The sequence below is a fragment of the Achroia grisella genome, unplaced genomic scaffold (assembly GCF_030625045.1).
Source record: "Achroia grisella isolate CSIRO2021 unplaced genomic scaffold, CSIRO_AGI_Agris_v1 utg327, whole genome shotgun sequence".
Lineage (NCBI taxonomy): Eukaryota > Metazoa > Arthropoda > Insecta > Lepidoptera > Pyralidae > Achroia > Achroia grisella.
Window position 1 is genome coordinate 1870623 of NW_026712799.1, and position 12377 is coordinate 1882999.

Genomic DNA, 12377 nt, shown 5'->3' on the forward strand with positions numbered 1-12377 from the left:
ATATATCGAGTTACAGTGGAACGTAAAGTTTTTCTGATATAGAATATACATTCGTCTGTTGCTATTCCAGAGGACTAAAATATCATGCTTCCGTATCATATGATTACACTACTTATATCATCCTTCAACCGAAACAAATCTCAAAACAAAACTGATTGGCTGATTGGCTATGTTACTTGAGAAAAGTGGACAGTAAAATGTTTTTTTTCGGACTACTCTAATGTTGTTGGCCGCAGCTGATTTTTACAGCTTCACAGGAGGATAGGGGGTGAGTGTAGATGAAGCTCCAAAGCACTTATGGAGCGGATGAAAGCCAACTCCCGCCTTACAGATACGCCTTTAGAGAAAATAGTGGGAATATGCAATGGTATGGACGATAGGATTTAGAGTAATACAGTGTTCAGTGAATTTGCAAGTCGTCATGACATGGCACAATTTCTTATCAGTGTCTAAAGATATACTTGTGTACTACTACTTCAGCTCCTTCAGTCCTCGAGATAAACACACATACAACAATTAACACAAGTTGTTTATGTGTAATTCTAAACTCTCTTTTTGAGATTACCAAAATATATGTAGGTATTGACGAGCACGTTATAATCTAGTGGTTTAGCAAACCGCCTTGCATCTGATGTTTGTGGATTCGTGCGGGTTTTAAGTACGGAGTATGATTGTTTGTATTGGTCTCTGAGTTTTGAAGTATATTATGTATTTATTTACAATAAAAAGTATTTATGTCAGTAGTCTAGTGCCTATAACTATAGCTTGGAACTAGATGGCGCTGCGAAGTGTTCAAGATTATTATAATAACAATAATGTAGTAAAAATGAAGTGATAATTATATAAGTGACCTATTTTTACCTACAGATTTTACACTGATGTATAGTACAAAAACAAGATAAAATAGTTCAATATCATGTAGGTACATAAATAGGAAACGATTAATGATTATCAAAGAATTAGCGAGTGTACAATAGAGATCGGTATTACAGTTATCCAATAGGGTTGCTACCTCAAATTGATCACAGTGCTCAAGTGAGTCGTTTTCGTTTAGTTCCATTCAAAAAATCATGATGACGGTGCGTTAAACGTATAGTGCAAAGTCTTATTTAATGTTTGCTTTAGTAACCGAATCCAATGACGTTATACAAATACATATAGGTACGGTACATTCTTATAATTTATATTTCGTACGATGTTAAATGAACGAAAATATTCTGTTACAATGAAAAGATATAAATAAAGAACCAATGATATCGCAATAGGTAACTGTTTCACGTATTCTCCATTTCGTGATGGAGAAAAATCCAAAACCATTGTTATAAATACGAAAGTCCATCGGTTTGTCAGTCTGTTTGTTACGTTTTCACTAGTAAACCGCTGAACGGACCTAAATGGAACTTAATATAAAACACAAAGGTTTTTGTTCTCAATATCAAACATCATGAAATAAATTTAATTTCCGTATGTTCTTTAATATAACTGAAGTAACAAACAACCGCCACACCTGATGAGAAGTGGTAACTGTAGCCTAATTACATGGTCAGCATTACGGACATCACATTATCATATAACTCCTCTGGATCCCTGTAATTTCACTGCCCTACAGCCTAAACACGAAAACTTAATTGGAGTTTTTAAACTCCATATATCAAATCTACCAGTTAGGCAAGGCAAGCGACATTAACCCTTCACCTATAAGAGAACCGTGCATTAACCGAGAATGATTAAGTATATTAAATTCGCAATAAAATGTTGATCGTAAGTGTTCATAAATATAGGCATCAAATATTTTTAAAGTAAGTTTGCTTTTATTGTAATAGTTTTTCTTACCTTCATAAAATCAGAAATATAGTTCCCCATGCAAAAGGTCATATCGCCGATATCATTGGAGCTGCTCCCCATAGCTCCATCGAGGGTGGTGTCACAATTCATATGGTGTAGGTCATCCATATTATCTTTATATACCTCGTCATCGGTTTCCATTTTGTCTCCTGTTACAATAATGTATGAATGTAATCACAAGATTTTTATATACCTTATACGGAGAGTTCTTAATAAGAAGATCGCGATCATTTTATCATAGTTGATACACACAATTTACTGTGAAATACTATGAAAAAAATACAGAAGTGTGGACGAAACATTAACAATATTGTCCTACCATGACATTCTTGGTCATTGGGTCTCTGAATGCACTCTTTTCCTTTGCTTTTACGAATACTAACAGACTATAGTGTGCAGACATCGGTAACAAAAGTGTCTTAGCGTGTACATAATATTTAAAAGCCGCTTTAAGTCTAGATTTAAAAACTGTTTTTAGTGTTTATTTCAATTTACAATACGTATTGTAATATAGGAAATCACGAGTTCATCAAGTTTTAAATAAATTCAAAAGTTCTACACCGCAATAGGACTTTTACGATCTGTTAAACAACCAAAATCATAAAAAAAATATGTTACTTGATGTCTACATCAACAATTCTGACACAATAACATTTCTGAACCACATAGGTATATCTATTTCTTTAAAGTTAATTAAATAGCCACGGAAGAAAACTATAATTAATACCTATAATATACGAAAACTATTGTCAATTTTGTTAAGACTAAATGTCTTAACTTAACTTAATGATTACAAGTAGACCTAATATTTCTCCATTATAATATACATAGCATGATTTCTTCCTGTTCACGTATTTAAAGGCGGGAATTACAACTTTATGTGACACATTGACACAGCTAAGGCCATGACCGTGTTACAAGTTACCTAAATTTGTTATATTGTTTTGAAAAGTGATTAGTGAATAGCAGCATCGTAGCACACGTGCTATTATAAATTCTGTGCCACCACCGTAACAGATATTTGATAACATTTTACACCGTATTAGAAGAATGTCGTGTACCTGCGTAAAATGTTTTTAATGTAAAAAATAGAAATAATACTATTTCTTAAAATTATCGTAGAAAATATCAGAATAAAATTAATGAAGTCTTAAGTTATTTTTACCTATCATATACGTATAAAATATGTTTCAATGTAATGTATTCTTATAAGTGAATCAATATTTATTATAAAATAATAATAAATACCATTAATATAATGTCCATTTTCATTCCAGATAGTCTTCATTCTCATTTTATTGTACTTTAATAAAAATATTTAAATATTCCCTAAGCCTACTATTCTATATCACATCCATCAGTTGGTTATCACAATCACAATACTTGTACACTATATAAACTGAACTCAAAGGATTTAAAAAAAAAACTTGCAAAAATGAAACATGATATCACATTGAATTGATTTGATACATAATGATACAGTGCAGGTGCTATTTCATGACATGGCGCGTCAGAACTATATGTATGCGCGCGTGATACGACGCCCGCGCCCAAATTCACGACAGTTCCTCGCCCTCTATTACTTAATGTAGTGACACAGCAAAAATTACACGCGTACACAAGAGATTAATAAGGTATTATAAATTTATACTAAATTATTTATTAATTTCCTGTCTCTATTTATTAATAATACGCCTAATACCTCATGGGCAGGCTATATAGGTTGATTTCTGTTTTAATCTAAGAAACATAAATATTTAATATTTTAATATTATTTTATAATTATAAAACACTTATAAAAATAACATTGATTTTTCTAAATAATTTAAATCCATCTACTGTTAATACAGTAGATGGATTTATTGTCTTTCGCTGAATTATAATCATGGATATATTTTCAGAAAGTGTTGAATTTTAAATTTATTAAAATACCAATCATAATGATAAATCATATAAAAATATACACTTATTGAATGTACATATAATATATAATATTCTTTACTTTGTTCTGTCCTATGTTTGATATATGATCATTTTCTTTCTACTGATGTTTGGGATACTTTATAAGACATGTGTAATGTGTATGTATAGACACTTATTGTGTGTAATATATTGTACAATATGTTTAGTGTAGAATAAAAAGAGAGGTATGTATCCAGTACATAAAAGTACATTCATTTCTAGTTTTTAGATATATGGTATCACCTTGTACAAATGTATTGCTATGGGAGCACTAACAATAATAATTTTATTTCTAAAAGATTTTGGGTACTTACATACATTTGTACAAGTTTGTAATGAAGGAAGCTTATATGCTTCAATAAGTAGATCTGGTATATTTTGTTATGTATCTGATTTACTGGCCTTATCATGCTATAGTAGGGCTTTAAAAAATACTAGTCTCATAAAATCCTACTGAAATATAAATTTTATTTTACAATACTTAAATAAAATATGTAAGTATTACTCAATTAGGTATTATTCACCCAACATGTTAGTAATAATAAAAAATAAAATGGTAGTCTATTCTAAAAAATAATTTTAATGTATGATGTTTTGAAAATACAAATTTGTTGTTGTTCTTCTATAAGCCACATAAAAAAGGAAAAACAGACTGATAAACTGATAAAACTAATAAATTCTTAATAATACTTATGGTTATTCATATTTATTATTGTATACCACAATGATTGTCATTAGTTTACTTATTATTATTTAGTTTACTTATTCTTCTAATGAAATGCTTACTAATATGTATTTCGGTTCATTTTGTTTGTTTACCACAAATAGTAACTAAGAATTAGTTAATTTTTTAACCAGTAAATTAACAATAAACATACAAGGAAACCAGTCAAAATCGCAGCTAATAACTTGTAAGTTCATAATTATGGAGTCAATACCACTAAAGCGCTTACTTAAAGATATATTGATATTTAACTGTTTCATCTTGATTACTATAGATCATAATAAACATATAACTAAAAACTATAACTATAAATATAAACCATACATCATAATAAATATAAAATAAATATTTGAAAAAAAAAGTAGACATAAATAATAAATGTGTTTATTTTTATTGCTTTTAATATTTTTACATGTAAGTGATGTAGATGATAAGATCAACAGTCGACATTGCTACCTACCAACGTACTTAAGATATTCGTAAAAAATTACCAGAATTTATCCTGTTTTAGCCTGTACTAAATATAGGTACAATAATATATTTAATGATGATAAGGCTTATAGGCAAACTACGAAAACTTAATAGCATTATTTATATACGTTTGAAATTTCAAGACAACTTACCCAAAGTTAATTATCCGAACTATGAGCAACTTGTTATGTTCTCAGATAATTATTGTGATACATTTCTCATAGAAAATTAATTTAAGACTTCTGTGATTTCTATACGACGAAGTCTTATTACAGAATAACTTCATTAATATTTTTATAATATAACACGTTTTAGCGCAATATATTGGAATGTACTAATTTAAAAAAACATTTCGCATTGATGTTGATAACCTTCGTGTAATGTTACAATACATATATCAATCAATCACTGGAACTGTGGATATTTATTGTTTATAATAATAAAAATACGAGGAATTAAATTATTATTTGAATATTTGAAAATTAGTAATTTAAGAGAATTGGAACAGAGGCGATAAGTCTAGGTTAAAAAACGAAAGATTTTTAATTAACTCGATTTATTATAAAATAAAAATGAAGTGAATGACAGTGAGAATGACATAGCTTAATGGCATTCAGGCCAAAGAGCAACATATTCAAATGTGTTTAAGTAATTAAAACCTTATCTCCGTGCAGTAAATTTCATTGTCCATTAGTCTGTAACAAAACAAAGTATTGCATGAGAGATCGGGTAACTAATTTTGTCCCTTTTATACAAAGAACTTGATACGGCACGATGATTTCATGAAAATTATTATTGAGGGGAAAATAGAAGGAAAGAGGGAGAGGGGAATAGCTACATCAAACAAATTGAGGACAAAATGGGAGTCGTGTCGTATCAAGCATTAAGTAGCATGATGGAAGATCGCGGAAAGTGGCAAGAGCTCCACCGACAAGAGCGTAGCTCTTAAATTATGAATTAATGAATACAAAGAACTCTAGGCCTATCATTATAAATGAGCTCGTCTGATTCTGGCTTAGAAACAGACTCTTTATTAACTTAAATACATTGACTTAAGCAAGTCACTGTGAAAATATTTTTTTTAGAATTATAGTTTCATCACAGATAATATAATATTACATATTCATTGTCATATTTATAGCTATTCTCTCTTTTGTCGCCTGTCTGTGGTATATATTCTCAACTCAAAGAGTACCAAAGTTCAACTATATCATCTTTGCGCTCTTCGTCTCTGTATATGTTTACATTAGAGTATACGATAATTAAGAAAATTTTATTATAATGTTCTTGTAGAGATTGAACTATAGGAAATAAGAATATGTGTTATACAATACAATTTATCTTAGTAAATGTAATCGACTTCAGTAATAACTATCTAACTTATTTACCTTTACTTAACCCATTATTTTGAGTAGAGCAGTATGACATCTTTTAAATTTGAATAAAATTCGATTAACCAATTAACAATGGTTAGTGTAATAACGTAACAAACATTTATAAAAATCTAAATATGCCTTAAGAAGTGCTATTTTTTTTTTCAAAATTTCTTGGAAGTAGAAAACAAATACAAGCCAAACAGCACCTTGAATATTGGAGAACGTTACGTCTGTATATAGCGCAACGATGCCAAGCGCAGCACAGAGTACATTATTTGCAGAGGCATGTAGTTAGAAGAAAACTGGCAACATTGTGAAAAAATCCACAATGGCAGACGCAAAGCAAGGTAAAAATTCAATAATTTTAAATTTCAACAAGTCTAAGTAACTTCTGTATCTTAAATTGCAGTCATTAATTGTGCTTTTACAAATAGCAATTGAATATCAGTAGATTAAACAGATTGGCTTGGACCTTGTGCATTGTTTCAAGTACTCATGCTGCATCATCAACGTAATTTTTTTGTTTCTTCAATTTCTTCATTGTGTCGGTAGTCGATATCTAGGCGAAATGGATTACACTTACATTATTTAAATATGATTATGTTTAGTAATATCTGATTAAATACTACTATTATTATACTACCTATGTTTTTACTAAAATATCTCGGAGAAAATATATGTAGCAAAACAGATGTTATTAAATAGATTGTTTTTTCATTTTCTCATTAATGCTCCTTGCATTTTCAATTATTTCTCGATTCTCAATATTACTATCTGAAATAATTTAGTGTTTATAATTCATTAGACTTTTAATTTAATATTTATAAGTTAAAGACTGACTTAAGAATATTATTAGTTCTTAACAAGTTGAATCCTTTTTCCTTTTAAACTCCGCCATGTATTTGTTTTATTTTAAGCTATTTTATAATACCTATTTTCCAGGGAAACCTTCTTCAGAGGATTTTTACAATGGCTCATCAGTGGGCCAGTCTAGAGTGGTATTAGCAAAGCCTCGACTCGGGGGCTTTGGATCTTCTGGTTTTGCTTCAAGTTCAAGTAAAACCTGTAATCCGTTTGGTAAATCTGACATCTATGTATTTAGTTTCCTAGGTGTCCATTTATTGAAATTAATTTACAATTTCATTTTAGGATCTGTACTTCGCCCACCACAACTCAAGACCAGTGGTAACCCATTTTTGAAAGTAAATGACACATCAAATGAATCTGAGGTGAATAAAGATACTGAATCTGCTACCAATGCTGATGAGAAATTGAATGAGACTAAAAAGGATGTGGATGCTCCTATGTTTGTGCCTCTGGCGTCAGGAAATGTGACATCTAGAACAGCCAGCACAGTTCCAGCACCGACACAACCAGCTAGTTCTTCATCAGGCTTTGTTTTTGGACAGAATTTAAGTGAAAGAGTAGTTATAAATGAGAGCCTAAATAATGGTGAAGCTTCTACAGCAGATCATGGCACAACTAATGGAACTACAGAATTATTGTTTACAAGTGCAGCTGCGTCTGTGAAGGAAAATGCTCAGGTTTGTGTTGAGTTTACAATAGACATCTGTAGAATAAATATTAGGAAAGAAACAAACCTAGATTCATAACTTGAATGAGATATCTTCTTAGTGTATACAATTTATTGAGGTTTTATTTAATGAAAATGAATGAATAAATAAATAAAAATATTTATTTATTCATTTATTTCAGGCAACTAGGCCCATATTATAAATACCTTATACACTAACATACATGTAATATAATATTTAAAAACTGATACAATGATATTGTCTGTGTGATCACGGCACTGAAGACAGCAATCTGCCACGGTAGCGCCGATACACCACACCTTTCGGCCAGTAGTCCACTTTCATGAAGGTGACCGGCGGTGACACCACATCTGGTGACGTCAGTGTCGACGCTGAAACCGCTGACTCCGCCGTGTACGCATCGCGCCATGTCCCACGGCGCGTGTTGATGTTCGTAGCGTCAAGTGACCTAGTTTCTTTTCGCGAGTCGCGCAAACTGTCCACTTCCTTGCGCAACTCACTAATTATGTGCTCTGACGGATTGATACGTAGCGTCACATCTGCCAAACTCTTTTTTAAGGACACGATTCCTTGAGTAAGCTGGTAACATCGACGTGATCAATTGTGACTGGAGGAAGTTTATTTAAATCCTTCGCCACAAAAGTTGGCACGTCGTCTGGATCGGTCTCCTTCAGCAGCGTTATAATATCCTGTACGCTTTTGTGTCCCGTCACGTCTACGAGACACCATCTGATCAATCTTATTACTCTAAGAGCACTCGAAGAGCAGAGCCTTCGCTCTCGCGATGTCGTCCTGGCTGAAGTTGGACACACACTGAAGTTGGACTCACTGCACTTACTTCGTCCATTACGTCCAGCTTCTGCTGCAGGATCGCAAGGAGTTCGTTGGCCACAAGTTTGTCACACATGGCTGGAACTTCGACTAGCACGGCTTATGCCGCGCTGAGCAATTACGATATGAAATAAAATAATTATAATACGTGCACATCGGATCGCGCTTACACTGAGACTGTGTGTGTGAGAGTGTTTTAAGGTACACTAAAATATTATCACTACATGCATACATAGTAGTGATAATATTTATAGTGTACCTTATACAATAATAACCTATATAACCAATATGCTCTTGGTAAAATAATTATTTATAATAATTTTGTTTAATTAATATTGTTTTATTATAATTACTCATTTACTTGATCTAAAACCTTCTTGTGGTAATGTATTAGTCTGCCATAATTGATTATTTTAGGAGGAGGCAGGGCCAAGCGAAGGGGCAGGATCAGGGCCGGGTCTGGCGGCTGCGGCGGCAGAGTATGAAAGGTCGCATGCGCCGCCACCACCACCTACCACTAATTACACAACTACTGGTGAAGAGGGTGAGATAAATGTATTGCAGGTTGGTTATATATTTCTATAATCATCACTTTATATTTCTACTATTTAACTGACTCTGTACTGGAAACACTGTTACCCAACCACATAATATTTTGCTACTAAATAAAGTAGGGTGCAGAAATAATATTATACTTAGATGGGTCCCCGCACAAACATTGAAGGCAATGAAAATGCTGACCATCTGGCAAAGTTAGATGCAAAAACTGCCCAACTGAGACCTGAACCCTTCTATGGCGTACCTTGTTGCCTAAATTGTTGCCATCTCAAATTAATAAGCACACCAGAAGCACTGAATCTATTTAGGTCGCAGTGCTACAGGTGCTACAAGCACCTGCCAATAGCCCAAACAACCCAATAAAAAAAAATAAACCACATTAATCTGAATAATGATGTTATCCTTGCCCCCTACAATTAGTTTAATATTTTTTTATGTTATTATTTATTTTAGACTACTAATGGCCCATATAAATACCTTATAGACTAACATAAATATGAAATTATAATATTATTATAAATTGTATTTATATTGTGGAAATCTGCCACGGTAGCCAATACCCTTTGGCCATTAGTTCTAATTAATAATTGTGCCAGTAGGCAACATGTCTGTGGTGATTATTGGATGACATCGAAATAGTGCACCTGCCTGCCATTAGCGGTTTTCACTGATAGGGCCCGAGATAATAGGATAGGCATAAGATGAACTTCTTAGCATTACATGGATTCAACTTTATATAGCTCACATTTCGCTACCTGCCCAGCCAAATCTGGTAGAAGCCTGCTAGCCTGGAGAGACACCAGAGAAGAGAATTTTCTGGTCTCTCTCCCGTTACTAATAAGATATAATTAATATATATTTATTACTAAATATATAATATAATGTATTAAATTCCTTTACAGATTTCATGTCGTCTGTTCGCATGGGAGAGCGGCAGTTGGCGAGAGCGCGGACGCGGCGTGTTGCGGCTTAATGACCCGGCGGGCGGGGTCAGCTCAGGCCTGGGGCCATCGTCGGCCTCGGGCCTGGGGCCAGCCTCGGGCGCGAGCCTGGGGCCGGCGGCGGGCGCGGGCGCGGGCGCCGCGCGGCTCGTGGTCCGTGTCGCGGGCTCATTACGAGTGGTGCTCAACACCAAATTGTGGCCTGATATGGTGGTGGAGCGTGCCGGCACCAAATCCTTAAGGATCACTGCCGCTGATGCTCAACAACAAGTTAAACTCTTCCTAATAATGGTAAGTTTTTTTTAAGTTTTATATCTATGACGTCAAGGAAAGTGTGTAATCAATATAATCAGAAATCATAATAACAAAAGGTATAATACCCATTTAGAAATAATTACATTCCACTAAGCAGGCATTTCGATGGGTACAATCCTAACAGTGGTCTTTCTTATGGTTGTTGGTCTTAGAAACTATTATTTTAGGATTTATTAATTTTATGAATAATTTTAACTTTAAGAATATTTATGTTGATTTTTTTGTTTCAGGGAGCTCCAGTAGACATAGCACAGCTACATAGAGCCCTTACTTCTAGAATAGCAGTTAGCAAAAGAACAATTAATTGCTCACAAAACACAACTTCTCAAAAGGCGGCAGAGAGGCTGGAGGCTGCTACCGATGACATTGAGTATCTGGATAAAGGCAATGATGATGTTTATTCAAATGATGAATCCAATTATGATGACAAGCCAAGTGGTTCTATAGATACCGCAATGGGAAGTAAATCTTCAGATTGTGAGAGGCTGGAGGCAGAACCTGTAGAAAAGACTGACAAGCATAATTCGAATTTAGACAGAACAAATGAAGAGAGTGATGGAAAATCACTAAAGAGAAAGGAACCGGCCGATGATGAGACATCACATAAAAGACAATGTCCTGAAATAGTTATTGAGTGATAATGCTATTGAATGTTGTGTGTAAAAAGTAGGTGTAAATGTGGACATTGTTCATTTCTTGGCGTTACACTGTTTCAGGTCTCTTCTAAATCTTATGTAAATGTACTAAACAAATGTGTAGAATATTTATAATTAAATCTTAGGCATATTGTAACATTGTTAATACATTGTGTGGCAATGCCATTCGATCATGATAACTATGCTGGCAGTTGATGTATTATGTAGTACAAAATGTCACCACTTTATGAAATATTTTGGGACACTACAATCTGATTTCACATTCCAATCATTGCAAGTGAATGCATTGCTGAATACCAAATACAAAACATTACTTATGTGGATTTTTTCTGATAGATTATAATTAATATCAATAAACATAATTTTACAATAATGATAGTTATTTCACTTAATTTCACACAATGAACTTAATTTACCATAATGTTGACATGAGAGATAGTCAAGGATATTTTCCTTCATATATACATCGTTAATTAGGTGATTTTAAAAGGAGTTATATAGACAATTTAGCCTTTTAGATAACAGTTACTTGGCTATTAAAATTGAATAGTTCCCTGGATAAATTTTCATGTCTTATTGTTAACGAGCCACCGTTAACTAACTATATAAAAATTAATAAACAAATAACAAAATGTTTTAAATGAAAACTATGCACAGTTTTCATTTTTAACACTTTGTAAATTACATTAAATGATTGTTCTTAAAAAAACAAGTATGTCCAGCTTACTCCAACAAAATGGACAGTACCACGGATGACACATATCATGCTTGTGGTATTCCACATGCGTTGCCATTCTGACGGATTAAGATGTTATAACCACGATTATACATTTTACTGCTCTTCGAACGAAATACAACTCTCAAAATAAGCTCTTTGGCACCAGAGCATGACGTGACTTTGTACAAAGTCTGTCTTGTTAACAAAGTCTGTAGACAAGAAAACAATATACCTAGTTGTTTTCTTTTATAACTATTTTAAACTTGAAATTATTGAGTCGTCAAGTGATAAAATAAGACTCAGCTCAACTGTTAAAGACGTTGCTATTTTTAAACAGTAAGTAAACGTTTTCAAGAGCACCCAACACTCTAATATCACTATTAGAACGAGCCGTGATCTAAAAGCCTGATATGCAGTATGTTAA

The 12377-nt window shown here is 33.0% G+C and overlaps 2 protein-coding genes across 3 annotated transcripts in view; one reads left to right on the forward strand and one right to left on the reverse strand.

The window, feature by feature from the left end:
- LOC131843705 (kelch-like ECH-associated protein 1B) overlaps window positions 1-5520 on the reverse strand; it is a 22666-nt gene extending 17146 nt beyond the window's left edge. The window contains exons 1-2 of one of the 2 annotated variants that reach the window (XM_059192408.1): window positions 5155-5520; window positions 1834-1994 (exon numbers count right to left, since the gene is read on the reverse strand). In XM_059192408.1, coding sequence (XP_059048391.1) covers window positions 1834-1986 — 153 coding nt within the window. In that variant the 5' untranslated portion in view covers window positions 1987-1994; window positions 5155-5520. Of the gene's footprint in view, window positions 1-1833; window positions 1995-3093; window positions 3306-5154 lie in introns of those variants that run through there. The other variant, XM_059192407.1, reaches the window with a different exon arrangement.
- Window positions 3421-11587, forward strand: LOC131843706 (ran-binding protein 3). The gene is made up of 7 exons (XM_059192409.1): window positions 3421-3479; window positions 6560-6725; window positions 7321-7455; window positions 7528-7922; window positions 9183-9329; window positions 10226-10555; window positions 10810-11587. The coding sequence occupies exons 2-7, from the start codon at window positions 6707-6709 to the stop codon at window positions 11215-11217; spliced, it is 1434 nt and encodes a 477-aa protein (XP_059048392.1). The 5' UTR covers window positions 3421-3479; window positions 6560-6706; the 3' UTR covers window positions 11218-11587.
- The last annotated feature ends 790 nt before the right edge of the window (window positions 11588-12377 follow it).

Coding starts and splice junctions, on each gene's coding strand:
- LOC131843706 (XM_059192409.1), top strand. Junction 7,456..7,527: donor TAAAACCTGTAATCCGTTTG/GTAAATCTGACA, acceptor ATTTCATTTTAG/GATCTGTACTTCGCCCACCA. Junction 9,330..10,225: donor GTGAGATAAATGTATTGCAG/GTTGGTTATATA, acceptor ATTCCTTTACAG/ATTTCATGTCGTCTGTTCGC.